The following is a 27,857-nucleotide window of genomic DNA, read 5'->3' as shown; positions in this document are numbered from 1 at the left end:
CATGATGAAATACATATAAAGCTTTCAATTAATTCATCTTTTCAAAGAAAAACATGTAAATGGATTGAGGGATGATTTGTAACAATGTGGGGGCAGTGTTTCTAGGTAAAGATAGTCATTGATGAATTGAATGCTAGTGGGAAAAAAGAGATTGAAACCCTACAAAAGAAGTATAAAAAAAAAAATTGTACATCTCAAGTGTTGAAAAGTGGTGCACACAAATATAAGAGGGTACGGAAAAGAAGCAGGAAATAAACATGAAGAAATGAGGACAAGGAACAGAGAGAGAGAGAGAGAGAGAGAGAGAGAGAGAGAGAGAAAGAGAGAGAGAGAAAGAGACAAAGAGAGAGTCGAGAAGCACCTTCTTCGTTATATGTGACAGTCTCTTCCACAGCCTCCTCCTCTTCCTCCTCCTCCTCCTCTCTCTCCATCGCCACTTTTCTCCATTTCTCCGTCTGCTCAGCCGCTCTTCCTGCGCTCTGTAACATCTCTCCTCTGCTTCTCCTCCCCATTTATTTTATTTTGACTCGCCATCTTCGACATGCTGCTCACATGAAGTCCGCCAACTTATAAAGAGAGTGGATACCGCGTGAAAACCAAAAAGAGAAAATAAAAGCAGGCAAATGCTCCATCGGGGAATAAGAGGAAAAACTACGCACGTCTTCATCTTTCATTGAGTGCCTTGGCTTGAACGGAGCAACAGTATGGATCTGTCATTCATGGCTGCGCAGGTGAGACATGGTGAAAATGTGTAACTGTAACTTTATTTTATTTTCATTTTTCCGTGGATTTGATGGGCGTGGCCGGTCAACAAGTTCGTGATGTGCTTTTACTAGTTCAGACTTTACACGCATCTCAACACTGTTTATCAAGAAGCTCAGAATCTACATTTTTTAATCACCTTTATTAGAATAGCAGTTTTGATTTGTGTTATGTTTTGATTTGTGTTAAACTGTGTTTATTCCTGTACTTTCAGGAACTTAATCCCCTTGACTCTCCTACCTATCCACTCAAAGTTTATTAAGCTTTCAGTTGGTTTGTCTGACTTGAACATGCTGTACTTTTACAAAATGTTGTGTCAGAATCCTTCACAACACAATTTAAATCTCCAATGGGCATTTCATAGTTTTTCCTATTTAGATTCAATATGCATTGCCTTATTTGTCAGCTGAATGCCACTAGTTTGATTGAAACATCTGAATATCTCAATTCATTTGGTTTCATGAAGAAGATGTGTTATTGTGCATCTGTTGGACATGTGATTTGTTTCCATTAGGAGCTGTTGTGCTGGTTCTCCTCTTCTCTCTCTCTGTCAGGCTGCTCATTTGGTGTGTCTGGTGTCATCTACTTTGCCATTTTCTGTGCAACATCTATTAAACGGTCCAGAGTGTGATCTGAGCTGCCAGTGGCTGTTCTGCAGGCCAGTCTTAGCCAAATGCTCCCAAATCTTTTTAAATCAAGGATCTCTAAATAGAAAGTTATCCGAGCATGGAGCAGCCTGAGAATACATTTAAGCTCCTGATTTGAAAGGTAGAGGGGAGTAATAATGTGGTGTCAGCATTATTCACTCTATCATTTTGCAAACTTTCAGTGAGTGCAATAATCACTTGGTATTCATTAACATTACGCAGCAATTAGAATATCAGATACTTAATGTGGTGTTGTGTTTCTAGACACTTGGGTTGAGAGATTTCTTAAAGCTTGTAAACACGGATGAGGAAGAAGGCTCAGGAGACCATTCTGGCTTATGTTGAATGGTTTATATAATTTGATCAATGAGAAATTAAAAAATTAACAGTAAAAATGGAGGTGCAGCGTAAGTCCAGATAATAATTCTAACAAAACAATCTGAGAGTATGTAACCTCTCAGATAAGTTCATATCAGTCATTTACCATAACTGTCTCTTTGTGATAATAGCTCAAAACTTATGTTCATAATGTACTCTGGGAAAAACAGAAACATGATTTGGGAAGGCGAGTGGGACTGGCAACAAGAGATAGAACAAAGGCTAAATGAAGGCAGCCTGTAATCATAACCTTAGTTGTCAAGGAAACTGCTATCCCTATCAGTGCAGCAGTGGTGTCTTCATCATGTGGTGGGCGTAGTTATAATGAGGGGTGTGAGAGGTTATTCTGTTCCTGTAAAAGCTTGACTGAATTTACAGTGAGTGTTATAAGAGGTTATATCTGGTCCTGAAGAAGCCTGTGACCCTAAGCCTGACCCCGAAGGTATAAGTGTAATTTAACCCTTGGGAGACGGAAAAATTCCAGTGCAGGTTGTAGTGCGAAAGAGCCAGGTTTACAGTAACTGACAGAAACACAGTGAGTGACTGAGGTAGACCTCTATCAAGAGCTTATGTGAATAGTCAGTTACTGATTCTCAAAACAAGTATGGCTGAATGCTTCAACCAGGGCATTTGGGAGTGGTTGAAAGAGTCTTTTTAATGTCTGAGTGTAGGCACATATTGAACGTAACGGTGGAGTGAAATTAGTTTAACTTAAACTACTGTGGGACTCTGACAGAAGTGGTGAAATGGAACCAACTTCAGGTGTAAGAGTTTGCTGAAAAAATGTGGCCTTGATAGTAATAATGACTTCCATGTACAACTGGCGAAGATTACGCAAATCCACAAACATGTCACATTGGCCAGTTGTTAATATGCTGTTTAATTTTTAATTTAATTGTAATGTTTAAGATAACTTCACAGATAAAATCAGTGTTCCCTCTTATCTGACATTCCTATTAATTGTATGTCCTTTGTTGATTTACTAGCTACTATGAATATCCCAAAACCCCCAACAGCTACATCTTATCATCTACCAAACAACATGAATACAATCCCAAGCCCTTCAAGTCTGAACAAAATTGACCTAGTTAACAAAATGGCCTTCTGCCACAGTTGAACACAGGTATGAAATTATAATCTCTATTTCTACTGATGCTGATGTTAATCTATAACCAAAGCTTTGGCTAGCCAGCCTAAATATTGAACTGTAAAATATTGGTAGCCAAGCTAGCATCACCATTTCAGATGATTAATCCAGAGTTATCATCGAGCATGTTTGCTTTTGCAGGTGATAATCTAAAAAAATGCCTATCTCCTCTTTATTGTCACTCTACAGCACTGAACCATTTCTTGGCTGCCGCTGCGCTTCACATTCTATTTGATCAATGTGACACAGAGGCTTTCTACCTGGAATGTATTGTAAACAAACACAGTGATTTGTTGTTTAATGTTAAAATTCTTTGTGGAAGATGGCAACAATGTCGACATTAAGGCTTTGATTTGCTACCATTTCGCCGTGACCCCATTACCTCATACATATTTCCTGGTGCTCTTCCAGTTCACCTATTTCTTCAGCACCCATATACTTTCTACTCAACAATGCAGCCCTTCCAGACAGGTAATGGCTAATTTTACTGATGTGAAATTCATTTCAGTGCCCTGAGTCGCTCTGTAATGGTGACAGTGAATGAAGTCGGGCAAATGTCCTCAGAGTTTCAAAGATTGACTTCTAAATGGATGATTTTTTGCCCATCCATCTCATGTGGCTCTGCTACCAGTGAATCATTGGACCATCGCCCTCACTCTGTCTGTAAAACATGACTGATGCTGACATAATTTCTCCAAAAGACGGGGAAAGTTTTAAAGAATGCCAACTCAGAGAAGCCGGTTGTTTGCCCCTGTATAGGATGACTAAATGATTAGAATGGTAACTGTGCTCACATTATTGATGCAGTTAACTTAAAGAGAACAGTTTACACTTATTACTGAGATTAATATTTATAAGAATTTGAAATTATTATAGAATTTGATTCCTTGAATCACTTGCATTAAGTTGGGATACAATCTCCAAGACTAGGACATGAAATGTGCCCAACAATTATGCAGAACTCCAGTCAGACCCGTAACATAACTGGCTATTGTTTTGCTGGATTTGTCACTTTTCCCCAAAATGGATTTGTATGATATAACAGAAAGATATTGAATAGCTCTCAGCTGAACATAATATGCACTTTTGTGTTTGGTTAGTGATTTGCATTTGGCAGCAATGCCTCACTAGTTTGAAATGAAAAGACACATACTTCATTACCCTGAAAGTGGTGGCATCCTGAAGCACTGTGAAACACGGATTAATAGGTGGCAATCACAATGAGCTTTTGAATATTAATCTGAAGTCAACGAAGCAAGCTGTTCTTTATCTTTTAAAAAGACAAAAGAGAAGTGTTTCTGTTAACTTTTCCTCGCTCTCTAAAAGCCCTGTGCCGAGTTTTTAGTTGGTTGTGGAACTGATTGAAACAGATACAGATGCCTCTTTATGATCCACAAAAGCAAACAAGATCATCTCGTCAGTGATAAGATCTACAGCTCTGCCAAAAATGGACAAAAAAACTCCTCCAAGCTTTAAATATGGATATCAAAATATGTATATCCAACCTGCATGTAAGTTTATTTATCAGTTTCATGTCAACAACAGGGATTGTTAATCAAATCATTTACATGCTCTTTATCTTGTGCAGGCTGTCACTGTCAAAGTAATTAAAATGGAAGATGTTAAGGCATAAGAAATGAGCCAGTCTGTTTCCAACTGATGTTTAGGTCAAGTCTGATGTGCTGTAGACAGGCTCCAAAGCCATCCTGGGCATGTTGCCAGTCCCAAACTTGCTTCAGCTGACAGATCTGCCACACATGGCAGCAAAAACCCTTTAGGCTCTGTCTGTCTAGTACAGAGTGACCCACTGGCCTTCGCCTTTTATTAATTATCGCCAATACAACGAGTTGCATTCACAAACCTTGAAAATAATCACTGTTTTTCTTTTAATAAATTGCACGTCTAGACAGTTTGATTTATAAATAAGATGCTACGGATCTGTCTCCATATTTGCACTTTAGATGTTTTGTCTCTTTGTGACGGGCCATCGGCTTCTCTCTCATTCATCACTCTGTGTCACTCCAGCTGACAGGGTTGTCAATCTCTGCTCCTGTTTGAGGGATAGATGAAAGTGAATGAATGAGGATGATGGGCTCACTAGACACAGACAGAGCCATCTGTGTTTACCCACAGCACCAGGAACCCCAGACAGGCAAATACAAGTGTATGCCAAATGATATGACAATATATACAAGTGCCAGAGTCTCAATACAATTAGAAGAGATGATTTTGACTTTGATACAACTTCAAAATAAAAAGTCTGAACTAAACCATGATATAAATCACATAATCGAATATAACTGTTAGATATGGAAGCAACAACAAGTCTAATTTGTGCACCACTTTCCCTGATGTGAAGCCAAATGTGGATATAACAGTTGCACAATTCACCGATGAGATTATTTTCCTATGAAAAACCCATTTCGAAAAACGGTAGCCCTCATAAGGCCTATATCAAGACCATCTTTGCTCTCTATTGCATATAAATTTAATTACATAACCATCTAATCCCACTGTGGATTCTTCACACCCAGACTGTCTCTTTAAAAAATATATAAATCTCCTGCTCTTTATAAAGGAGGCTTATTTGAAGAGTGCAATAATGGCACACAAGGCTTTTATCCTTGGGAGTTCATTTCCCCTCTGGTCTTTTGTCTGCTATTTCAGCAATTGCTTTTTATAAAAAAAAAGCTGTAGTCTTGAGATAGTGCAAACTTGCAAAAGAGCCCAATTTTGAGGCTTTTTTCCCACTTTTAAAGACCCTTCAGTGTTGTAAACTGGATGAGCTAAAAAAAAACAGCCACCTTAAACCAATTACAAAGAGCTGTATAGACAGGAAAAATCAATGCTCAGAATAGATGAAAAGAAAGTGACTGCCTTTGTTGGGCCTGTTTTCAGCACATTTTCCAGAAAAAGTTTCAGACAATTTAAAGCCTTTTCATGCTGGTTTTTATTATCATTACACTGTATACAAGCCAATATAAAAGTGTAAAAAGGTGCTCTATAGATTTTCTTGTGTATATAGTACTAACTGATGCTTTTTAAGAAATACATGCAGGATGGAAAAACACAGCTTTCTGACAGTTTAACAGCTTTCACTAAGGTTTCACTTGTCGCTGGCATTACACTATTGTTGCTTGATATTGTTACATAATTATTCAAGTAAAAACAGTTCTTCTTTGACAAAAAAAAGTTGTTACTAATGGCAGCCATAAAATGTGTTACTGGTATTTAGGCTATTGTTGAGGACAATTGAAAAATATGTTTTTCTTATAGACCAAATAATGTTGGTATCTGTGTGATGACTGATGCCACAATTTCAGGTGTTATTGGGGCATTCCAGAGTCTGGTATTTTTATTGGCACAACCCTTATGATGATATAAAACATAATGACATATGAATATGAATATGTTACAAAAACCTACTTGTGTAGGTCATCCACTTGTATTCCCCACTCTCTAAATGCTATCAGAGAGTGGGCTAACTACACTAGCTTTACTTTTTAATGGATTATGTACCATATCCACATCCATACTCATATTCTGAGTTAGCTTCAAGTTTGCCTGACAAATCGGTAAGTCCTCATCCTAGAAAGGCATTGTCACAGCTCGACTCAGAAAAGCTAAATTGACAAGTTTGCTCCATAGTCACCAACAAATAAAGTAGTACTAATTCTAAAGGCTTCTACTGTTGTGTTTAAATTATGAACTCACTGTCTAAAAACAAAAAATATAGAGGATGTTAAATGTACTTATATAGCACTTTTCTAGTCTTTCTGACCACTCAAAGTGCTTTATACACTACTCGTCACATTCACTATTCACACCCATTCACTCACTGATGGTAGAGGCTGCTACAGTGGATATCAAAAGTCTACAAACCCCTGTTAAAATGCCAGGTTTTGTGATGTAAAAAAAAATAGACAAAGATAAATCATGTCAGAACTTTTTCTACCTTTAATGAAACCTATAACCTTTTGGAAGTATGGCCAGAAAGTTCAACCTTGGTTTCATCAGACCATACAACATTTTGCCACATGCTTTTGGGAGACTTCATGTATGTTTCTGAAAAATGTTGCCAGGCTTGGATGTTTTTCTTCATAAGAAAAGGCTTCCGCCTTGCCACCCTACTCATAGATGAAACATATGAAGAATAGGAGAGATGTTGTCACATGTAGTGCACAGCCAGTACTGGTCAGAAATCCCTGCAGCTCCTTTAATGTTGCTGTAGGCCTCTTGGAAGCCTCCATGAACAGTTTTCTTCTCGTCTTTTCACCAGTTTTGGAGGGATGTCCAGTTCTTGGTAATATCACTGTTGTGCCATATTTTCTCCACTTGATGATGACGGTCTTCACTGTGGTCCATTGTATATCTAATGCCTTGGAACATTTTTATACCCTTCTCCTGGCTGTCTCAACAATGAGATCCCTCTGATGCTTTGGACCTCTCTGTGGACCATGGTTTTTGCTGTAAGATGCAACTGAGGAAATGTCATGAAAATCCTCCTAGAACAGCTGATCATTATTGGGACTAATCAAAGTCACTTTAAATTATGACAGGTATATACTGACTACTGTTTGTCATGAGTTTGAATGTGATTAGTTAATTCTGAACACAGCCAAATCCCCAGTTATAAGGGGGTGTGTACACTTATGCAACCACATTATTTTATTTTTTATTTTTTTATTACTCCCTCTAAAAGATTAGAAAAATAATAATAATTGAATTGTGCTGTAATTAATCTTTCACATTGTTATTGGGAACTCCGTTGTGCTTGAAAAGATAGATTCAGACTTACTGAAGCAGCAGAATGTTAACCAAATGAACAGTGACTAAGGGTGTTTGGAAGTTCCAAATCTATAAGTTATTTAAATAGAGGTTTAATTTCCGACTTGCCAACTACTCTAAAGGTAAGAAAACAGAAAACAGTCAAAATGTAGCTCAGTTTATGGGTTCACAGAGTCAGCAGTTAAACAATTTTGAATTGGCCTGTCGAGTGTGTTTACAGAGTTAGCACCACCAGCCTTGGGTCCTCCTTTCAGGTTTACATTCACATACCTGTGCCGGTTACGCATTGCCCCAGTTGAGTGGTTATATGGCAGTGTAACAAGACACAGCCAAGATATAATTTCCATTTTAGATCAAAATACCGTCAAACCGTGATTGCTACCAGATGCCATCTGTGCTTGTTTACTCCAAGGCAGTAGAGCATTACAACAAAAGTCATTAAGTAGAGTTACAGGTCTGACTAGTGGCCAAGGTCTGCACTGCAGCTTAATCACAACATATGACCAAGATTGCGGGCCTACACTAATAATAATATTTATAATTAGTTTAACCGACTTGTAATTCTGGTGCCGACTATCGAGGGAGTCGATATTTAATCATTGTGTCAAGTAAGCACACACACCGCTACCAGTGATTGGTTAGTGAAAGGGATGTGTGCTGGCAGTTGTGAGTATACAGGGACTGTTGGATGAAATGAATGTACACCGTGCATAAATTGCCAGTGTTCCAATGCTATCTTATCATACAACATGTTTGCACTGTGGGCACAAACATCTCCCAGCTGTTTTGCACCTGAGATGAGTGATTGCATATTGAAAGAAGTCTTGGGGTGAACAAAAGGGAGACTTAATGGACTGTGACATCCAAGTATGAAGTAATAACAATGTTCCCTGATAGAACTTGTTCCCTAACTGCATGATGCTTCCTATATAACTGTCTCTGATATCCAGCAGGTATGAATAATGTAGTCCTACATAAATAATCTATTCTGCACCCACCATGAGATCATTTCAAAGCAGCTTTATCCCCTGTATTGATATGTTTCCTAATAAAAATGAGCAATGATTAGGGGTGGACATTTGATGCATACTGACTCCGCCTGTTCATGTAAAAAAAAAAAATGCTAACATATTTGCCATTAGGCACCAATAAAATAAAAATATGAATTCAGCTTATGAGCAGTTCTTTTCATAAAAAGGAAGCATGGGTGTAAAATATGAAAGCTTAACAGTGGGTGGCTGCTTTGCATTAGTGAAAGCTGACAGAATGCTGAATGGCAGCTGCTGATTAGACACTATTAGGAAGGAAGCAGAGATTAATTATGATTATGGTTAAACATCACCATTGCTGCTGTGATCCATTGGGATCATTAAGCATTTTGGAAACATTAGCATGCTAAACATAATGCAATAAAATTTATATGGGGTTTGTTTTGTGAGTCTCCAGCAGAGCTTCTCGTGTTTGCCAAGAGATGTCAATTAAAATGCTTTCATCCCTGGGTGCAGTTACGATAAATTAACCTGTAAGGACAAACTAAAACAGTGGAGATTTACCGTTGGTTTCGATACCAACTTTTCAGACATTCTTTTAAATGAGGTTCAAAGGGGGCATGTGATATATGATGCAACTTTTGCAAGATCTATATGAGTTTCAACCTTTTGGAGGGAGAAATAACTGCCACTGAAGTTTTTAAACCCCAAACTCCATAAGAAAACTTGTTTCTGATGTCATCTGTCTCACTGGACCTTTTTGTATGACTCTGACCTTGGGTTTGTTTGAAGAAACCTCCCCTGAAACTAATGGCAAAGGGTACACAAACATGCCTTTTTCAATTTCGTTACAGTCCATTCGCCTCCTGTTCAATCTGCAAAGAAGCAGAGGTTATTTTGCACATAATGTACCTGTACTTCTTCTAAAACACTGTTGCCTAAGGAGAAAATTCTGACCTGAAGAGAACAAAGCAATATTTCTGGTTTAAGCGCCAGTATCTGTCTATAGATATAGCTATGGATTCATCAATACCATGTCATGATCCTGGATTATACAACATGCTTCCCACTGGGACTCAATTTTTGTATTTGATTCTCATGGCTCAATTGTGTCTCATGCATCAGATAATTTGGACCACTGATGGACCTGTTTCAATTTCCCTGCTGATGAACTCCTCAAAGGCTGAGCAACACCCCCTCTCTGTAGTATTAAACAGTATGTTGCTTCTCTTATCTACAACCAGCTTCTAGTATTTTACATCATAAGATTTATTAATGCTATTTATGTCACACATGCATAGCAAAGCTTGGGTTAATGCTCCACGGCTCTTATGATGTCTCATATAAAGCAAGTCTGACCGAGACCTTCTCATTTCGGATGTGTGCAACTTTAATGTCCATGTGATGAATCAGGCACTTACAGTACTGTCAGTTGTATTACTTATGGAAATCATTTGGAATGCCCACTGGTATGCATGAGTGGTGGGGGTACACCAGCTTGGATTCTTCTATAAATGTTGAATTTTTAAAGATGAGAACAAGGAGTTGTGAATCAATTCCCAGTTGGACTTCAAGCTTTTCTTTGCAGGTGCTGGGATTTGTTTGAGCTCAACATTTTATTGTTGTGGCCCTCTCTCAACAATAAGGATTTGGGGTATTTTTCCCAAGCTGAATTAATGGAAGCTTATAGTAGACAATATTCAAATTAACATATTCCTTAGAATATACAAAAGTAATTAATCAATAATGTTTTATTCCTCCATATGATTTATGGCATGGTAGTAAAATTAAAATGGAAGAGCTACCCAGCCAATATATTTATTTTCAAAAGCTATCCCCTGCAAATTTATTTTACATTTTTGCAAATAATAATCTCAATAAAAAGACAGTTGTAATAGCTTGAAATGGAAAACTATCCTCACATTCAATTTGTGAGGACTTTATCTAACAAAATGTAATTGCTGTCAGCGCAACAGCACCCCACATTAACACTGACATTTCACCACAACACAAAAGGGGAAATGCATAATGCTTTGGTTTTATTCACATTCTCGATTTTAAGTTAATGTTATTGTTTGACTTAAATTCCCTGTATGGGCTTCTGCACAAAATAACTGACAAAAGATGCATTAACCTGTAGTACAATACAGCAGCCTATTGTGAGTCATGCACAACATATGCATTTGGAATTGCAGCTCCTCTGTGAGCTTTACACAGCCCCAGCCCAACAGTGTACAAAAAAAAAGGTCTCCAATGAACAGCTCTGCTCCTCAGACTGTGGCTTACATTTCAATGATGCTCTAAGCACACAAATCTGAACAGGCAAAGCTCTGTGTTCTGACACCAAAGTCTCTTCTTCCTGTGATATCCAGTACAACTTTCAGATAGTCTTTTTTTGAGATCATTGGGTCATTTGTCTTTGAAAATGAATAATTTGCATTTGATTTGGCTGTGTCTTAAGCATTTAACCATACTTTAAACAAACATGTCTACTCGATGCCTCAAACTACTGACATAAATACACTGACTAACACATACAGTAAATGTCATCTTCATTTAAAACAGTGAGGCACCACTGCTCAACTGTTACTGTATCTGACAACACAGTAACTAGGCCAACAAGGAACTTGCGTGACAAATTCATAACACCGCTACCCACCCCCTCCTCCCACAGGGGAAATATGTACAGTATCCATTCATAAATGCAGATGCCAACCTGCAGCCATATAAAACCAGTGGAGGCAGTGACATGCTAAATTCATTTTACAGCAATTATGTTATTATGCTGATGGCAATGTACACAATATAGAAACATGTGCATTGATTATAACATCAAAAAAGGCTTCCTGCATTAATATTTCCTTATTGTTATCCTCAATATCTTTTACCTGTTATACCTACACACAGGCTACAGCTTTAGCTGTAGGTATATTGATTTCTTGTTGTTCATTCATTCTCTCACTACCGATATTTAGAGAGAATTTCTTGACATTTGGTACTAAAGGCCACTTGGACTCTTGGATTTTGATTGTCAAAGGAAGGTGTGACTTGTATTTTATGTCTGTCCTATTCACAAAAACAAAACTGGGACAAAAAAATTGACGTCAAAGAATTTTGATTGACAAAAATTAAGGTCATTTGCAAGACTTCTGATATTAATATAGACAAAGTCTTGCAGTAATATCAAACGGCATAAACTGATAAATGATGACATTTTATACCCAAAAGGTCACAGATGGATTGTGACCTTCTAACACATTACATTGGATAGGCCTCCTAAATTTGTGACACTCAGACAATCATGGAAGTGTGGTGATTGTAAGGATCTTATGGCAATATATTTGATTTTTATAAGTTTCAGCTTTACTGGCCAGGCAACGAAACACATACACCTGACTAATCTTCACAATGATGGATTGACAGCAGAACAACATAAATAGAGCATGGCAAAGTCAAAATCAATTCTATTTAAATTGGTTTTTTTTATCCTATAATCTTTATAACATGGTGGGATAATGTTAATTTTCATTTCGTTTGTCATATTGTCATGTATCTGTGTCGAGTTAATTCAAACAAATTATTCAATTTAAGGTACCATGAGATTAGTTGTTTTCCATACTCATAACCATAGACTGTATGCAAACATGGACAGCACAACAGCTACCTCAAGTGAAACCAGAACATTTAGAACTTCTCCTGGTGACCATTATAAAAAGATGAGTGTTTTCTCTGTCATAGCAGTTAGTTCTTATTAAGCTGTTCTATGTGCAAATGTTCATTTTGGTAGAAGTTTAGTTTTAATTAGTATTTTGATGTTAAGAAGTGTGATGTCATGATTGATAGCTCTGTTGACAAAGGCGTGCTCCTGCAGCTTTTCTTGCCAGATGCACAGAGTAGAGGAAGAACAGTGACAGAAAATGTTATGAACAAGAATCTATTCAGCTGTGGACTATACCCACCAGAGGAATCTATGGTGTTTCATTGATAAGTTTAAAGCTTGTTTTGGTTAGCAGTAGGGGTAGGTCATCAGTCTCTCGGCTCCACCAGCCATATCACTTCCACGCATGCCATGGCACCAAGAGTGTGCACAATAAGTCAGACCCTATTGTATTTTGGCATCACCTGTCACAATGGGAGGAGATGGAGGTGTGCTGTCCATATTAATGAACAGTAAATTATCTTGTCTCAGTTAGGTCTTGACAACTATTGAATTTCTGTTCACGCATACAGAAGATGCTAACTTACATGAGTTCAATTTACCTTCAGAACAAATGAATATGTTATCTGTGAGAGAGGTTGAAGTCAAAGACTCAGTGATTGTTCTTGGGAGTGGTGTGTATTTCCTCAGTTGGTGAATTAAATATACAGAGTATGCACACAGACTTTTAAGCACTAAATTTGACTCTCCTGCAGTGTGAACAGAAGTACATACTGAAAACCCACTTCACATTAGTATGAAAGTGGGACACAACTTTTTCAACATCTTTTCAACTTCTAACACAGGGAACAATTAATCATGTTTCTACCAGAGATTGACAGTTTGAGACAGCAATGAGAAGGCTATTACACAAGAGAGTAAAAGAACAGGGGAGGAATAGCTGTTTGGGCGCTTTTGTTTGCGAAAATGGAGAGAAAAACAAACTATGTAAGGGAAAAAGCTCTAAGGAATGGGAAATGTGTTATGCTTAATTTATATTTGACAGGAGGAGTGTAGATGTAGAATGTTCTGGTGCTCCAGTGGAGTGTTGCAACACGCTGCACACAAGAAAGGGTGCCGTTTGGCTGATTAGAAGAGTGATTTTTTATTAATAACATAGCACCAGTACATCTATTCTGGGGTATACAGTCCATGCACATGAGGTTATAACTATATCAAAGGAAATGTGCAGAGATAATTTGATACTATTTTGTTTTAGAAAAGGTCTGATACTGAAGGTTTCCTCACTATTTGAATCATCTTGTTTGAATTATAAACAGTAAGCACAGATACGTACTATTTATGTGCCAGCAAACATGTGCGTGTTGTCAAGTTTTACATGTATGTATGCTGAATGTGCAAGTGAGAGAAATTCCCTCCATATGGCTGTCTTTCTGAACAACTCCCGCTACTGTTCAGTCCCATCTCCCAGTAGAGTCAGACACAGCGCTACAGTGTGAGTTGTTGTGGATAAGAGCATCTGCCGAATGCTATAAATATAAATATATCATGATATATGAGGTCATGGAGATCACTTTAAACCTGGAATACAGAAGTTAATGTGACAGATTATTGAAGGCCACACTGCAGGAGGATAGGGATAGATAGAATAAAATTAAGAAATATTACAAAGATTGTATTGTATTTTTAACACTGTAATCATACATTGTAAATGCGCACCATGCAATTTTAACTATTCTCAGCACAATGAAAAAAAAAGAGATTGAACAAAGGCTAAAAAGTGATGTGAGAACTGTGATGGTACAAGATATGATTCAGATGGGAGAGGGTGACATGTGGTGGTATACCTCTGGAGGAGATGATTTCTCAGCCTACATAAGATGAGGAGCGACTCGCTGTTCTGAAGTCATTGCAGCCTCGGGAAGCCAGGAGGGAAAAAGATTTGAGACCAGCGATAACAAGGTCAGAGCAGATGGAGCTAAAAGAGATGAAGGAGTGATCCAGGACTGAAACATACCCTGAGGCTTACTTGTGGTTGGGAAAGGGGCACATATCTGGTATATTGGACTTGTAGGGTTTTCAGCCAGAGAACTGGTATTAGGTGGATTTGAGGAGGTTTGGATTTATTTGTCTTGCTCCTACTTAATTGGTGATACTTTATCCTCTGTAAGATATACTTGAAGTTCACTTGTACCTCTCAACCGATAATATGTTCAGACTTTAAGCTTATTGAACTCTGAAAGAGCCACTTTTTCTTCCTGTACCAAACCAAAGGAAGCGCATTCCATTGAAATAGAAAAAAGTCAAATGAAGCATTGCTGTGTGTGAATATATATGAAAACTAAAACGTGTTTGATGCTGTTTAACCCTGGTATCATTTTATATTCTAAGTGATTGGGCTTAAAATGGTACAAGACTGATCTTATCCTGGTAGTTTCATGGAAAAGCAAGACATTTCATCAGTAGTGGAGCTAAAAGGAGAGCTTCTTATTCTCTGAGTGGCTGACCAAGGATGCCATTCGCAATTTCACAATTTGTCAAGATGATCATCCCTGTTAATGGTTATTTACAAGTGGCAGAATTTTAAAGGATGTATAAACATACAAGCCCGGCAGAGTGCCACCATAAATTACAGCAGCCTTAAGAGAAGGATTCTTGTTCCATCGTGGCTAAATATGTTTTTTGATCTTTTTTTAATGCCGCTTGCGTGGTGACTCTTCAGAGATCAAAGTGGATTGAGGTGATTCTGCCTTTCTGTATATTAAGAGTGGAAGCGAAGCAGGGCCACCCCTGCTGCTCTTCGCTCTGAACCCAGTCTTACATGAGTGGAGATTCAATTAAGGGGGCTTCCACGTCTACGCTGGAGATTTCTCAGTATTGCACAGACAGAGCAGACATGCATGGAGCCGTAGGGTGGCTGACGTTAGCAGCAGATACAGAGAACATGGAGCCGTTTTTCTTTCACTCAGGCAGCTTTTTATTCCTAGCTTTTTATTCAAGCTCAACCAGTGAACAGCTCCTCTGAAACTTTAAATCCCTTTTAGGTTTGGTAAAAAATGTATGAAAAATATCAATACATTACTAATCTTCTGCACACAAAAAGGAGAAATGATAAGATAGCTTGTTGTGATATTTAGGAATCATGCTGCCTTTTAAGAGACTATTTGATATTTCTCTGATCCTCTCTGCTTCAGTTTATTTCTGATACAACAAGAGAAGTTCTTTTTGAATTTGTTATTATATTTAAATATATGTCAGAATAATAATTCCTTTGTAGATAAAGGTTTAGAAAGACCCTCGGATATGTATTTCTTTCCTGGCTCTGAGATAAAAAAAATTGCACTTGTTCCCAGTCTTTGCACGTTTTTGAATTTGCTTCATTCATATCTTTGCAGCCTGTTTGCTGTCAATCTAGTTGTTTCACCTCTTTGCATCATGTTGTTTCGCATTTGCAGTATGTTGCATTACTTTGGACAGTTGAATATGTTACTGAACTTGCAGAACATTTCTCCTTATGACGATAACTTGGGCTGTTGCAGATTGGAAGCCAACAAGGCCAACCGAAGTTTGATGCAGCCAAACTCTTTAAATCCAATGCAAGTTTAGGCTCAACTCCGAGTGAGACAATGAGCAGAAACCATTGAGTTGCAATTAAATATACAACATACGACAGGAGAGACAAACACTGATTCAATATTAAATGTGATGAGTCGAAAAGTCTCCCTTCCACAGACTTCCAACAACTCCATCCAGATTTCCTTCACATTTATACTTTTGTTTGATTGGTCAAACTGCAGGGAAAAGTAACCCAAATTGAATTTTAAATTTCCTGTGACTATGATCATAATTGGTTTGTTTGTTTGTTTTTTGATGAAATTGTTAGCAGCACTGATTATTTGGGATCAGGTCCATTCACTTGTTATGTAGGCCACTTACATAAATGATCATCTAACAAACGCATCCTGATTTTTTGCAATGCAATCTCAGTCTGAACAGATGCATCCGAAGTCAAAGAAATTTTACACCTCTAACTCTTAGCTGATTGTCTTCCAACAAGGATCTTGTGGAGAGGCACTCTTAGATTTTGTTAAAAAAGAGATGCCTTTGATATCTCATATTCTTGGATGGAATTTTTGGTGAAGCCATTCATGTCACAATCCCACCAATCCTTGCTCTGACTCAGCACCCCCTCACTCCTCCACACAGAAGAAGCAGCCAGTTCTCCTTAAAAAGCCAGAATTAAAGATGTGGTTCTTTTTTCTCTTACTTCTTATTTTCATCCGCTCCTGAATATTCTTTCTTGAAGTGAATATCAGCTTATAAATTAAACAATAAATGCTGACTGTAGCTGCCTTTACAGCTCTGTTGGTTTAATCAAAATCTCAATAACACTCGTCTTGGTTTTGTTTCCCTAGACCTGCAGTGATATTGCCATACAGCTTTACATCATTTGCTTTCATGACTCTGTTTTTCTTGGCACAAGTTTGAGCCCACTCAACAATCTTTCCACTGGGGCCCGTTGTAGCTAACAGCTGCCACTGGTGCTGAACATGATGGCGCTGACATGTGACATTGCAGGGTGTGTGTTTTTTAATTGAAAGGCTCCCAATGTAAAATACATGAGCAGGCTCTGCATGGAGATTCTAAGGTAGTGTCTGTGATATCACACATGCAGTAAGAAATCCCTGATCCTATGGCATGATGTGTTCTTCAGTGTAAACTCTATCATGACAACACGTGCTTCACATAATCCAGTTTATGCATATTTAAATTATCTGCTCCTTTGAATAATAAATGGGCCCAGTCTTTAGTAAAAATGTGCATTTCATAAGATTATCAGAAAAAATCTCAAAATGAAGGTGTGAACGTTTTCTTGCATTTCAAGAGGACATTTCTTACGATAAATCAACCTGTAAGTTTGTTTAAAAAACAAGAAAAAGTTCACTAAAATTATGCTACCCAAGGAAATGTGTTTTCTGCACTCTAAGCACTCTGGGGAGGCTTTGTTTTCACCAGCTGAACTCAGATATTCAAGGTTTTATTTCATATTCATTCGTCTGCACACAGATGGGAGAAGGCAATTCAACTTTCAACATTTAGTCTACTTGGTAAGGGCTTAGGAAAAGTTCATGCTTGGGGATAAAATTGTATCTTACCTTAACCATTGGTATTAGGGCACAAAACAGCCTCACGAGTGGCAGAGAGTTTTCAGGTACAAAGTTCAGAAGGCAGAATTCTCCCATGTGCTGCCTAACAGCTGACCACAGTGCTGTTTTCACACACCTCAACAACACCTAGTCCTGTTTTCAACTTCAGGGCTACTCATCCCTATGTGCTAACAGCACTGTTGACCAGTGAAACCTGGGTGGTACATTGTGTGAACTAAGAAAAAAACATCTCTTCCAAACAACATCAATGTCTGTGTCAAGAAAAACAAGCACATTGGGAAAGAAGAGAGAAATCCATTCCAATCATTCATACAATCAATAAAGTCTCCATCAGATAGTTGGAAATAAAACTTCATTGATGATTAAAGTGAAAGTAAAGGTAATTCTGAACAGCTTTAACTGAGAAGTTTAGACTTTCAGCTCATAAAAATAATATAAAAGGTCTAGGTTTTGCTCTGCCAGTGATAAATAAAGCATCAATAGAATATCTGCTTTATAATCTTAAAGCCTCGGGGAGTATTCAGAATAAGAATCAAAGAAAATGAAAAAGATCAGAGCTTCATTTATTTCATTTCTGGGGAGAAAACCCTGAGCAGTCATCACGACATTTACAAGACTGAAGATGAAATCCTCGGTCTTTTAACTGTTTTGTTCCACTTATTCTTCATCCTCGGTCTCTCGCTCAGTTTTAAATGTGCTGACAGTTTGAATGCTTACTCTTTTACAATGTCTTATATTAAGACTCCGACAGGCACTCACAAATTTGGCTCTCCCTTTAACTCTCCTTTTTTTCTGTTTTTCATCTTTTAAAATTCTTGTCCACGTGTGATCATTTCACCTCTCATTTGGCAGGACGAAGCATTCCCACTTCATTTGGGGAGTTTAATGTTTCATAGTTGCCAAGTTTACTTTCACCCTAAATTTCAAGCCATCATGTAACTGATATATTGTATCTTAAATCAGAGACAGTTGCAGGTTTGAAGATGCATTACTAACTGTACTTGTCGTTGTGTATTGAGATGCTTTTTGCCCTGCTAAGAGTGCTGATAGTGAGTTAAAATATCTGTTTCATTGAGGTCAAACACATTGAGAAAAGAAGCATGAAGGTGAGACATTTATCATTCATTGTATCAAAGAAAGAAGCTTTCTTCTGTGCAGCACTATTTCCACCAATCTGACAGATTGACCAGGGTGCCAAGAGAGGATCACATGTGCCTCACTTGTTTTGCAGAGATTCGAGATTTATTAAAAAATGCTGCCGGGTGTCAGAGACAGGGAAAAATCAATGAAAGCACGGCTGTAAATCTGACCAGCAGAAACCATGACTGCAACTAGAGGTGTCACCGCTTCCGTGCGGGTGAACAAGCCCCCTTTACACCTCTGGAAATCTCATTCAAGATTTATGGCAGGTCAAGGTCCATATGCTACTCTATAGCATGGTACAGGCCAAATCTGTTGTTTTCAGTAAGTGGCTGCTGTTGTATAGATGGAGTGTCTTTTTTTTCACTGCAGAAGCTGACCCTTCATGTAAGATATTAATGTGTAGTACTGTAATCTTACTTTATTTATTTCCCTGATCTGTGGTGTTCTGAACTGTGCATGTAGGAGGTTATATATAACAGCACCAACTCAATAACTTTTTTGAATTGTTGAAGGCGATTTGAGAAATTTGAGACTAAAATGTACCACATTTTCAAATAAGGAGTCTAATGGTGAAAAGTAGGGCCAAAACCTAAAAGTCCATTCATGTTTCAAAATCATCAATTGAGAAGCCTTAGCCTTAACCTTAACTCACGTTTTGATAGTCCAACAGCACAGCTCACTTGTTTGCAATACAAGCCCAAGCTAGCTGATGCTTCAAATAACTCAGCAAATGGAGCCTAATCTTTTCTGTTTTCCACATCACTTTAGGATCCTATGACACATATACTGTCTTGAATATTTCAGTAATTCAATTAAACACTCATCATTTATAATGCAAAAAAAAGAAAAAATGAATACATGTCCAGTACTTCTGAATTTTGTCCAATTGCAAGAATGCCACAAACAAGGCAATTACATTAGACAGGCATCAACAATCTGAGTGTCGTATGCATCCATTTTTCAAAACCGAGTTATTTTCTAACTCACAAGTGCACACATGAATTAAATATGGGATATTTTGTTCAGTGCTTCTCTAACAATACCACTGTGGTACCACAGCACTTTGGAGAAAACAAAAGAAGATCTAAGGCCAACCTAGTTTCTACCTACAATTACCCACCTGACCAGAATGTCTCGATATCACCTTGACAACTTGATTTCTCATTACTAGTTTCTGTTCTGGATTTGGAATATAGATTATAATAGATTAAAAGGTATTTTTTGTTTTTTTTCTAAGCGTGTTGTCATGCAGTTGGCTGTTCTCAAACCATTGCTTGTTTAATTAGATATGTTTTAATCAACATTGGTGCGATGCATATGGCAGCAGGGTGGTGAGGCAGTGAGCCTGTCAGGAAGACAAGTAACATCTGTGTGTAATTTCAGGTGTGTGTGTTACACTGTCTGCTGAAATAAGGATCTGTGCACTGCTTCTGTTGGCTGGAAAAAGGCTGAGCAGATATGATGAGACTTTATAAAAATCTTTACATATCACAGTAATAATTAGATTCCAATACCTTGATCCTGGTGTAGTGTGTGCTGGCTAACTTCTGCTATCAGTAACTCTTGTGCTATTCCTACTATGAGTCAGGTGTCTGCTTTGAAATGGGCCCATTCATTTTTTAGTGTGTTGTGCGTAAAGAGATATTTTCATAGTTCCCAAGTGAATTCATTGCCCTCAAAGTCATAGACCAGTATTTTTTAGTTTTATAGGGTGATAGGACTTTTTACTCAAGCTATGCCGTGTGGAAATATCCTAGACTATGTTGATATAACACAAAAAAAATGTATAAGGTATAATCCAAGGAAAGCAATTGCTGGAGCGATATATACCAAAATATATTCTTTTGAATAAATTAAATGATTTCAAAAAATCGTATTGCAATTCTCAAAGCAGAAAAAACTCAAAGGTTATAGATTTTCAAAGAACTCCAGCAGGGTTCAAAAATGTAATGCAATATGAAAGAGCTATGGTTAATTTCCCAGTAGTCTCTGCTGGCAGTGACATTAGACAGAGGAGTCTGGACACTACTGATGATCAAACAGTTACAGCCAATCTATAAGACATTCATAATACTCTGCAGTACTGTTGAAGCTTTCTGCCCTGGCTCAGAGCAAGAGCTCATCCCTTAACAGGACCAATGAGGTGTTTTAACAGCTTTTTCTCAAATACATACAAATGTGTTTTTTTTTTCCCAAGAGTGTTATATTTTGTTCATATTAGACTAATTCCTAATAATTCTGCTGTGTTCGAGTTTTGCAATTCTTATTAAAGCAATGAATCTAACAAATCAAACAGAAAGATAGAGACAATCCGAGAACATCAGGCCTTTTTTTTTCAATTAAAACAACATATTTGATATCATTTTATTTACATTCAATGACTTCCCAGGGAACCTATCTGTTTAATCATTAATTTGGTCATCCTTACTCAAGCCCTAACATTTCTAGTCATCCCTAGTATCTCTCTTAAGAAAATCCCCGTGTGATAGTGCAAGACTTCAATGTGGTGGATGCCCATGTGTTCCCCTACAGTTTACTGGCTGGGAACTCCTGCTGTCTCTGGCAATGACCAGCTGGCCTCATCCTCCTGGATGCTACTATCTCACTCACCCTTGATGACCCCCTGTATAGCTCCATGATGAAGACATGAGCAAACTAGTTGATGTTGGATGGTTCCACAGTCACAGAGAAGAAGCTGAGCTTTTTGTTGTGGGGGTGTTTGACTTCTACACAATGGCCAGACTGTTCAAAGGCCACCACGCCAGAGCCTTACTCACTTTAATTTCCTGCTGATGAGCTAATACATGACCCAGGATATCTTAAGTCATTGACCTCTTTGCAGTGTGAGGATGTTGTGTGATGACCTCGGTTAATGATGTTACACAATAAGAAAGAAAGGTGTTAATTCCTTGCTAACAGTGATGTCAGTCAGTTTATGTAAGCTGTTTGCTGTCTGCACCTAATGGGAAATCAAATATATTATTTGAACCTTAAATAGGCTCATTGTCCCTTGTTTTCCACTGTAAGTCATTTACTGAATTGCGTAAATAAAGCCGTACAGCATTACATCAGCACATAAGCTTACCCTCTAGACCACGACATCAGAGGAATATGGTCATGTCTGACTCTGGTCAACAGAGACAAGTGTGAAGCCCACAACAACACCTGTCCAAGCACTGCTGCAGTAAATGGAGCAGAGATGGTTGTGAAAGTAAGAAAACATCAACAGTGTTGTGCTGTGTTTTTATCGACTGTTCGTGTGATGTCAAACACAAAGTCAATCTTCACTCATCAGGGGTCTGCCTCTGTGCCTGATCTTTCCAATGCAGTTAGTTTGAGCACATCCTGAAGTTTTTTGCCCACAAGCACACGTTTGGACTCTGATTCGAGACTTGCCTCGTTTTATCCCTGAGTGCAGAAAACCAACTTGTTCTCTCTGATTTCGTCTCATCAGCTTGGTTCCTTTTGTGGTTAGGTTTATATTTGGTTCCTCACCATCCAAAGGCATCAGTTCGAGTTTTGCTTGTTTGTTCCAAAGCCGTTTCACGAAGCACTTACTGGTGGAGACATCCCACAGGAGGCAATTACAGCCCATTCTATTTCACAATTACTGTGATCATCCGAGTAGATGGCACAGCTCTTGGAACAGCTGGGGCGAATAAATCAAAGCTGTGAGAGCAGAGCAGGTGGAATACAGTGAAAGGAACTTCACTGTATCGTCTGTTTTAGATTAGGGTTTTACTGTGTGGCGTATCAAACAGGTGTAGGCTTCACTCAAAGCCAGGAAGGTGTGAAATACGGAAGTCTGGAGATATGTCTGGTGCTGGTTAAAGAGGGGAGTGGCACCCGTCATGATGCTACACAATGAATGAGTCATCCCACTCGTTTCAGTTATTACCCCGCTTTCTTACTGATCTTCCGGTTGTGTAAGATGCTTGATTCTGATTGGTCAAAACCAAGCGTGCCGGATACGGCCCTGGTGGTGAGGCTTTCAGCAGTGTGACTGCCCCCTGGTGGCTGGCTGCAGTATAGGTCAAAAAATCCGTCTCCCCCATTCATTTGAATGGGGGAGCAGTCAAACTTTAAAAAATAAATACACGTCGTACGAATGTTTCTCACATCTGTATGCTGTGGTTATATGTAGTTATTATTTGACTGTTTTGTGTCCAAAGCCTCTTTTTTCTGAAAAGTTTCTTTTTCGTTAGTTATTAGAGTTTAAAAAACAGGGTTTTACTTCCGGGTTTTCTTTGATTCACAGCCGCTGTAGAACGAAACTTCAAAGGGCACACAGCGTCCTGTGACGTTACGCTGTAGGGCGGAGCTTATTACAAAGGCTTCACAGGCTCTGGCTGCACAATGGCTGTGCCCAGGAGAAGGAGTTTTTGGCTTCAGAACTGTACAACGGGAAGAGGCGGAGCAACGCTGTCCATTTTTATTTACAGTCTATGGTCAAAACGCCTTGAAGACAGTGATTAACTTTCACTAACATGAGCAACGCCAGAGGCAAACTGGTCACACGTCATGTCAAATCAATCCGCGGAAAAGAGATCCAGCATATTATGCTTCTACTTGTTGACACCATAGACCATGACGTGAGGCAAAACCGTTAGTTTCCAAGAGCTGGATGAGTACAGTTTCATGTTAAATCGCCCGCAACAGGTACATAAGAACCCATCGCCCTTGAACGTTAACGTCAGAGGAATCACTGAGACTATTTTTTTTTAAAAACTGTAAGCATTGATCATTATAAACCAATAAAATAATGTTTTGAACAAGTTTTATGGCAACGTGTTTGTATTTCAAGCTAGTAGTCAGGTGATTAGCAGCAATATATGACTAGCAGGTAGTTATGGGGTTCTATTTCCCATAACTACCTGCTAACCATACATTATCCCTTACTTATCAACAATATGAAATCCAAACATAAAGGCATAAAATTGATATTTATGGGTCAAAGTGAAATGTATTTTTAAAGCCGCAGTCCACACAAACAATCACAAAATACTTGTAGAAATAGAATTGCGTCTCTCCCTCTACCTATTATGTTTAAGGGAATCAAGCACAGATAGACATAACAGGACCTAATGAGATTATTTGAGCTTTTGCAATCTGCATTGGTTTCATTTTACAACACCAGAGGTTGCAACTTGTTTGCTGCAGTACTGCTAAATAAGCTAGCCAACTCATACCAGAAACTATTGTCCTGATTAAATATTATCTTAGACTTAAATTAGTGACAAAAGTTGGCAACAATCACTGACCACTTTTTTTTTTAGCTCTCTAGTGTAAACATGCACTAAGGGGGTAATGCTTAGCAAAAGAATAAAGATGGTTGAACTTCAGGAGATATCATGATTGAAGTACTTTCAAAAGTTTATGGTCAATTTCACCACATATCTGATTCAGTTTAGTTCAAAGCTCTCTTCGTGGATGTGCTTACTGAAGCGATTGAGCTGGAGAGGTAAGGTTGGTTTCTACAAAACTTTGGTCTGTTGTATAACTCAATTACTGAAAAGACTCATCCATATATGTCAACAAGCATGTGTTTACTGTCAGTAATGCTGAGGGGATGACCTTCACTACCCACATAAGTGCTTAAATGCATTGGATCCTGCTTCTCAAGGTCTTCATTTCCCTCCTTTCCATTAGTGCTTCACCACATGCTGTTCTTTCCCTGCATCAGAATTCCACATGGGAGTTGTGGGTTAAGATGAATGGATACAGGAGCAAGCCCCTCGAAAAATGATGAGGACATAGGTCTGAATTGTTATTGAAACCTATATCTACATGTACAGAGCTAAGCACCCCTTCTCTGCCAAAAATAGTGAACCTGTGCTATCAAATATTCAGACTCAGACCGATCTGGAATATTTTTGTGCATATTCCCAGAGTTCACTTCATTTTCTACGGTACAGTTCCCCATTTATGCAAACAGCTCAGTTCTGTGAACAATGAATTTCTTATAAATAAAACATAAATATAAAGAATGCAGACAGAGTTGAGAGCTTTAGTTATCGTCTGACTGAACGTTGGGTTAGCTGGATGAAGCTCTGAATGCAGAACAAGGTTTCAACATTGTAGTGTCTGGAGATTTCAGTGAGATTTAGTTTAAAAGAATGATAAATTAAATATACAATATGTGGATGAGAGAGGTCAAATGAGTTTCTTTAGTGAAATATAGCTAAAATATGACTTTTAATTACAAAATCTATTTTTATAAAATTAAATAGACCTGATTGGTTTAAAAAAAAAAAACTATCTTTGAACAGGTAATAGACTTAGGGACATTGGAATTATTGTACTTTGTAACGTAATAGGGATAACACAAATTAAAAAGCTGTTCATTTTAAAGACTGAACATTGCTGCATAAAAGAACAGCAATCAAGTCACATAGTGTAAAGCTTGCCAAATGAAACACCTTTTATTCTTAAACAAGAAAGATAGGTCTTAATAGTTTAAGAGCAAGATAGCTCAAACAAGAGTAAATTCCTCATATAAGACCTTTCCAATTTGCAGTCCATTTCTCAAATGCAATATATAAAAACAATTCTTATTAAGCATATACACTGATCAGCCACGACATAATGTCCATGGACTGGTGAAATGAATAACATTGATTATCTGTTGACAACGCTCCTGTCAGTGGGTGGGATATCTTAACCAGCAAGTGAAAATGTTGTTCTGAAAGATGATGTGTTGGGAGCAGCAAAACACAGCAAGGATTAATGATGTGAGCAACTTTGGCTAGAGCCGAATTGTGACAGCAAGGCGACTGAGTCAGAACATCCAGACATATAGTGGTCAGTGCCCACAGAAAGTGGTCCATGAAAGGTAAACCAGTGAGCCAGTAAAATGGTCATAGGCAGCCATGGATCACTGATGTTCGTGGGAAGGGGAAGGCTGACCTGTGTAGGCAAATTCAACAGAAGCTAGAGCTCAAACTGCTGAAAAAGTGAGCGACAGACAGATTAGGATGCCCATGCTGACCCCTGTCCAAGGCAGAGAGCACTACAATGGGAACTTGAGCTTCAGAAGTACATAATGTCAAAAAGATGGTCATAATGTTATGGCTTATCAATAACTTGGAACTATTAGATTAGATGACTCAGATTAGACTGTAACATTACATGTTATAGATTACCTCAATCTTGTTTTTACATTGAGCACTTTCTCGATGGAATAAATCTATGAATGAGGAAAACAGAATAAAGTCAGGGCTGAAGAAACTCCCAATTGGGGTGTTTAGTTTAAAATGTAAGAGTCATTGAGATCAAATGGAAAAATGTCTAAATAACACTTCCTGTTTTGTTTATGTTATTTTCACAAAGCCGTGCATCCTCATGTGACATGTGCATCACTTCTTGATATGAATCTGCTCTTTATATGTCAAACTGGATGAAAAGTACATTCAGAAGGAATCAGAAGATACAATGATAGAGAGGGGAGTAGGGAGATCCAGGTCTCTGGACTTTGTGAATGCCTGTCTGCCTTTATCACGCTCATGTGAGCAGCATGCGCCCCACAGGATTTGTCATGTAATTATTCACCACCAGGGGCCAATGAGCAGGGAGCAGCAATATAGTGTTCTATAAACAATGTTATCATGGTGCGAGGGAAGACCTGAAGCATGTGTGTGCGTGTGTGTATGAGAGAGAGAGAGAGAGAGAGAGAGAGAGAGAGAGAGAGAGAGAGAGAAAGAGAGAGTGAAGGTGAGCAAATGAGCAAGCAAGAGAGAATTTCCTTGTATGTGAGTGTTCAACATCCCTGAGAGGTATTTTTAGCATTGTTTTCCACATCTTCAGTCTGTTTCACAGACTGAGCTTGATTCTTGTTTCATATGCATTTCCTTATCATGTATCCCACTACTGAGTCACACACATGTAAAATTCAATCTCACACACAAACACACTTCAGTTCTTCTGCTCTAATGGCAAACCTTCACAGGCCTCCAATTGTCCCAAGCAATAAATCATATTCAGTTGCCACATCTGAAATATTCATTCCATGTTAATCAAGCATCACAACCTAAATAGTCACATGCAAGAGCACACACACATATGCACATGCAGCAGTGTGTGAGACGCGTCATGCCTGTGTGGGGAAACCTTGTAACCATTTACTAATGATGTCGTGACGCAGTTAGATCTCATTTCTGTTCATCTATGGCGCTCAGACTAGCCGATGCAAGACCAATAGGAACAAACAAGGCATGTTATGATTGTGAGGAAAGGCAAGACTGTATTGAAGGTTTGCACCAGGACTTTAATATGATGTTTGTTTTTTATCAAGCTGTATTTCTTTTGGAGTAAACAAACACTTTAAAAATGCAAAGTCAATGAAAGCATTACCACTATGCCTGTGGCTCTTTGAGGCAGTGCTCTGGCACAGAAGTGTGCGTTGTTTATTATCATAATGATCATGTTAGAATTCAGGTCTTTCCCTTGTGCAACTGTATTTAAGAAAACTCATCGTCATTAACAGTTATTAACTTGTTTAAGGCTCCTGGGAAGAACTTTCATTTCCAGTTAATTTTGGTGACCCCTGTGGATAAATTGCTAGAGCTTAACTATTTGCTAATCCTGAACATGTGTAAGTAATGTTTCTTTAAAAATATCTTTGCCTTGAAAATGTTTTTAAAAAGCCTCATCTGACACAGACAGAATTTCATAATGGCTGTTTCATAAACTGATAAAAAAAATACCTTCAGAAGGTTTAATGAACTGACTCAGGAGAGCTGTCTCTTCAGACTTAGAAAAAAGAAAGCAAACCTGTACCATTGCACAGAGTGACCAAACATTTTTTTCCTCAACTTCAAAACCCTCCGGAGACAACTGAAGCAATGACTAAGAAAGTTTGTGTAACTAATACGTTTTATGTAGAGGTGAAACTCCAGTTTTGGCTTGTGTTAAAACATGCTGAATAATGATTTATAGTGGAAGAAATCCCTGAGCCATGAAAACAGATTAGGTTTAATAATCCCCTTCAAAGCTGTCTAAATACTGCCATGAACAGGGGCGGAGTCAATCCTAAAAATATTCCTAAACCATGATTGGCTATCTGGCCTTGTCAGAATGGAGACTTGTGTTAAATTCGTCTATTTGGGCTGTGTCTCAACAGTCTGCATGTAGTTTTCCTTTCATCCAAATGCAAGACATTTTCTTTTGCTTGTACTTTTA

At 38.2% G+C, this 27,857-nt stretch overlaps 1 protein-coding gene and 1 long non-coding RNA gene across 3 annotated transcripts in view; one reads left to right on the top strand and one right to left on the bottom strand.

Annotated features, from left to right (window-relative positions):
• The first annotated feature begins 321 nt into the window (after positions 1–321).
• The window catches only part of LOC117805875 (uncharacterized protein C14orf132), a 29,660-nt gene continuing 2,124 nt past the window's right edge, over positions 322–27,857 (top strand). Inside the window, exon 1 of one of the 2 annotated variants that reach the window (XM_034674470.1) lies at positions 322–731. In XM_034674470.1, the coding sequence (XP_034530361.1) occupies positions 705–731 (27 nt within the window). In that variant the 5' untranslated portion in view covers positions 322–704. Of the gene's footprint in view, positions 732–26,868; positions 26,929–27,857 lie in introns of those variants that run through there. The other variant, XM_034674469.1, reaches the window with a different exon arrangement.
• The window catches only part of LOC117805876, a 35,283-nt gene continuing 11,837 nt past the window's right edge, over positions 4,412–27,857 (bottom strand). The window contains exon 3 of the long non-coding RNA XR_004629552.1: positions 4,412–4,984. This is a non-coding gene — a long non-coding RNA (uncharacterized LOC117805876). The remainder of the gene's footprint in view (positions 4,985–27,857) is intronic.

The sequence above is a fragment of the Notolabrus celidotus genome, chromosome 22 (assembly GCF_009762535.1).
Source record: "Notolabrus celidotus isolate fNotCel1 chromosome 22, fNotCel1.pri, whole genome shotgun sequence".
NCBI classification, from domain to species: Eukaryota; Metazoa; Chordata; class Actinopteri; order Labriformes; family Labridae; genus Notolabrus; species Notolabrus celidotus.
Note: the sequence above shows the minus strand (reverse complement) of the source record. Positions and strands in the feature narration are given on the sequence as shown.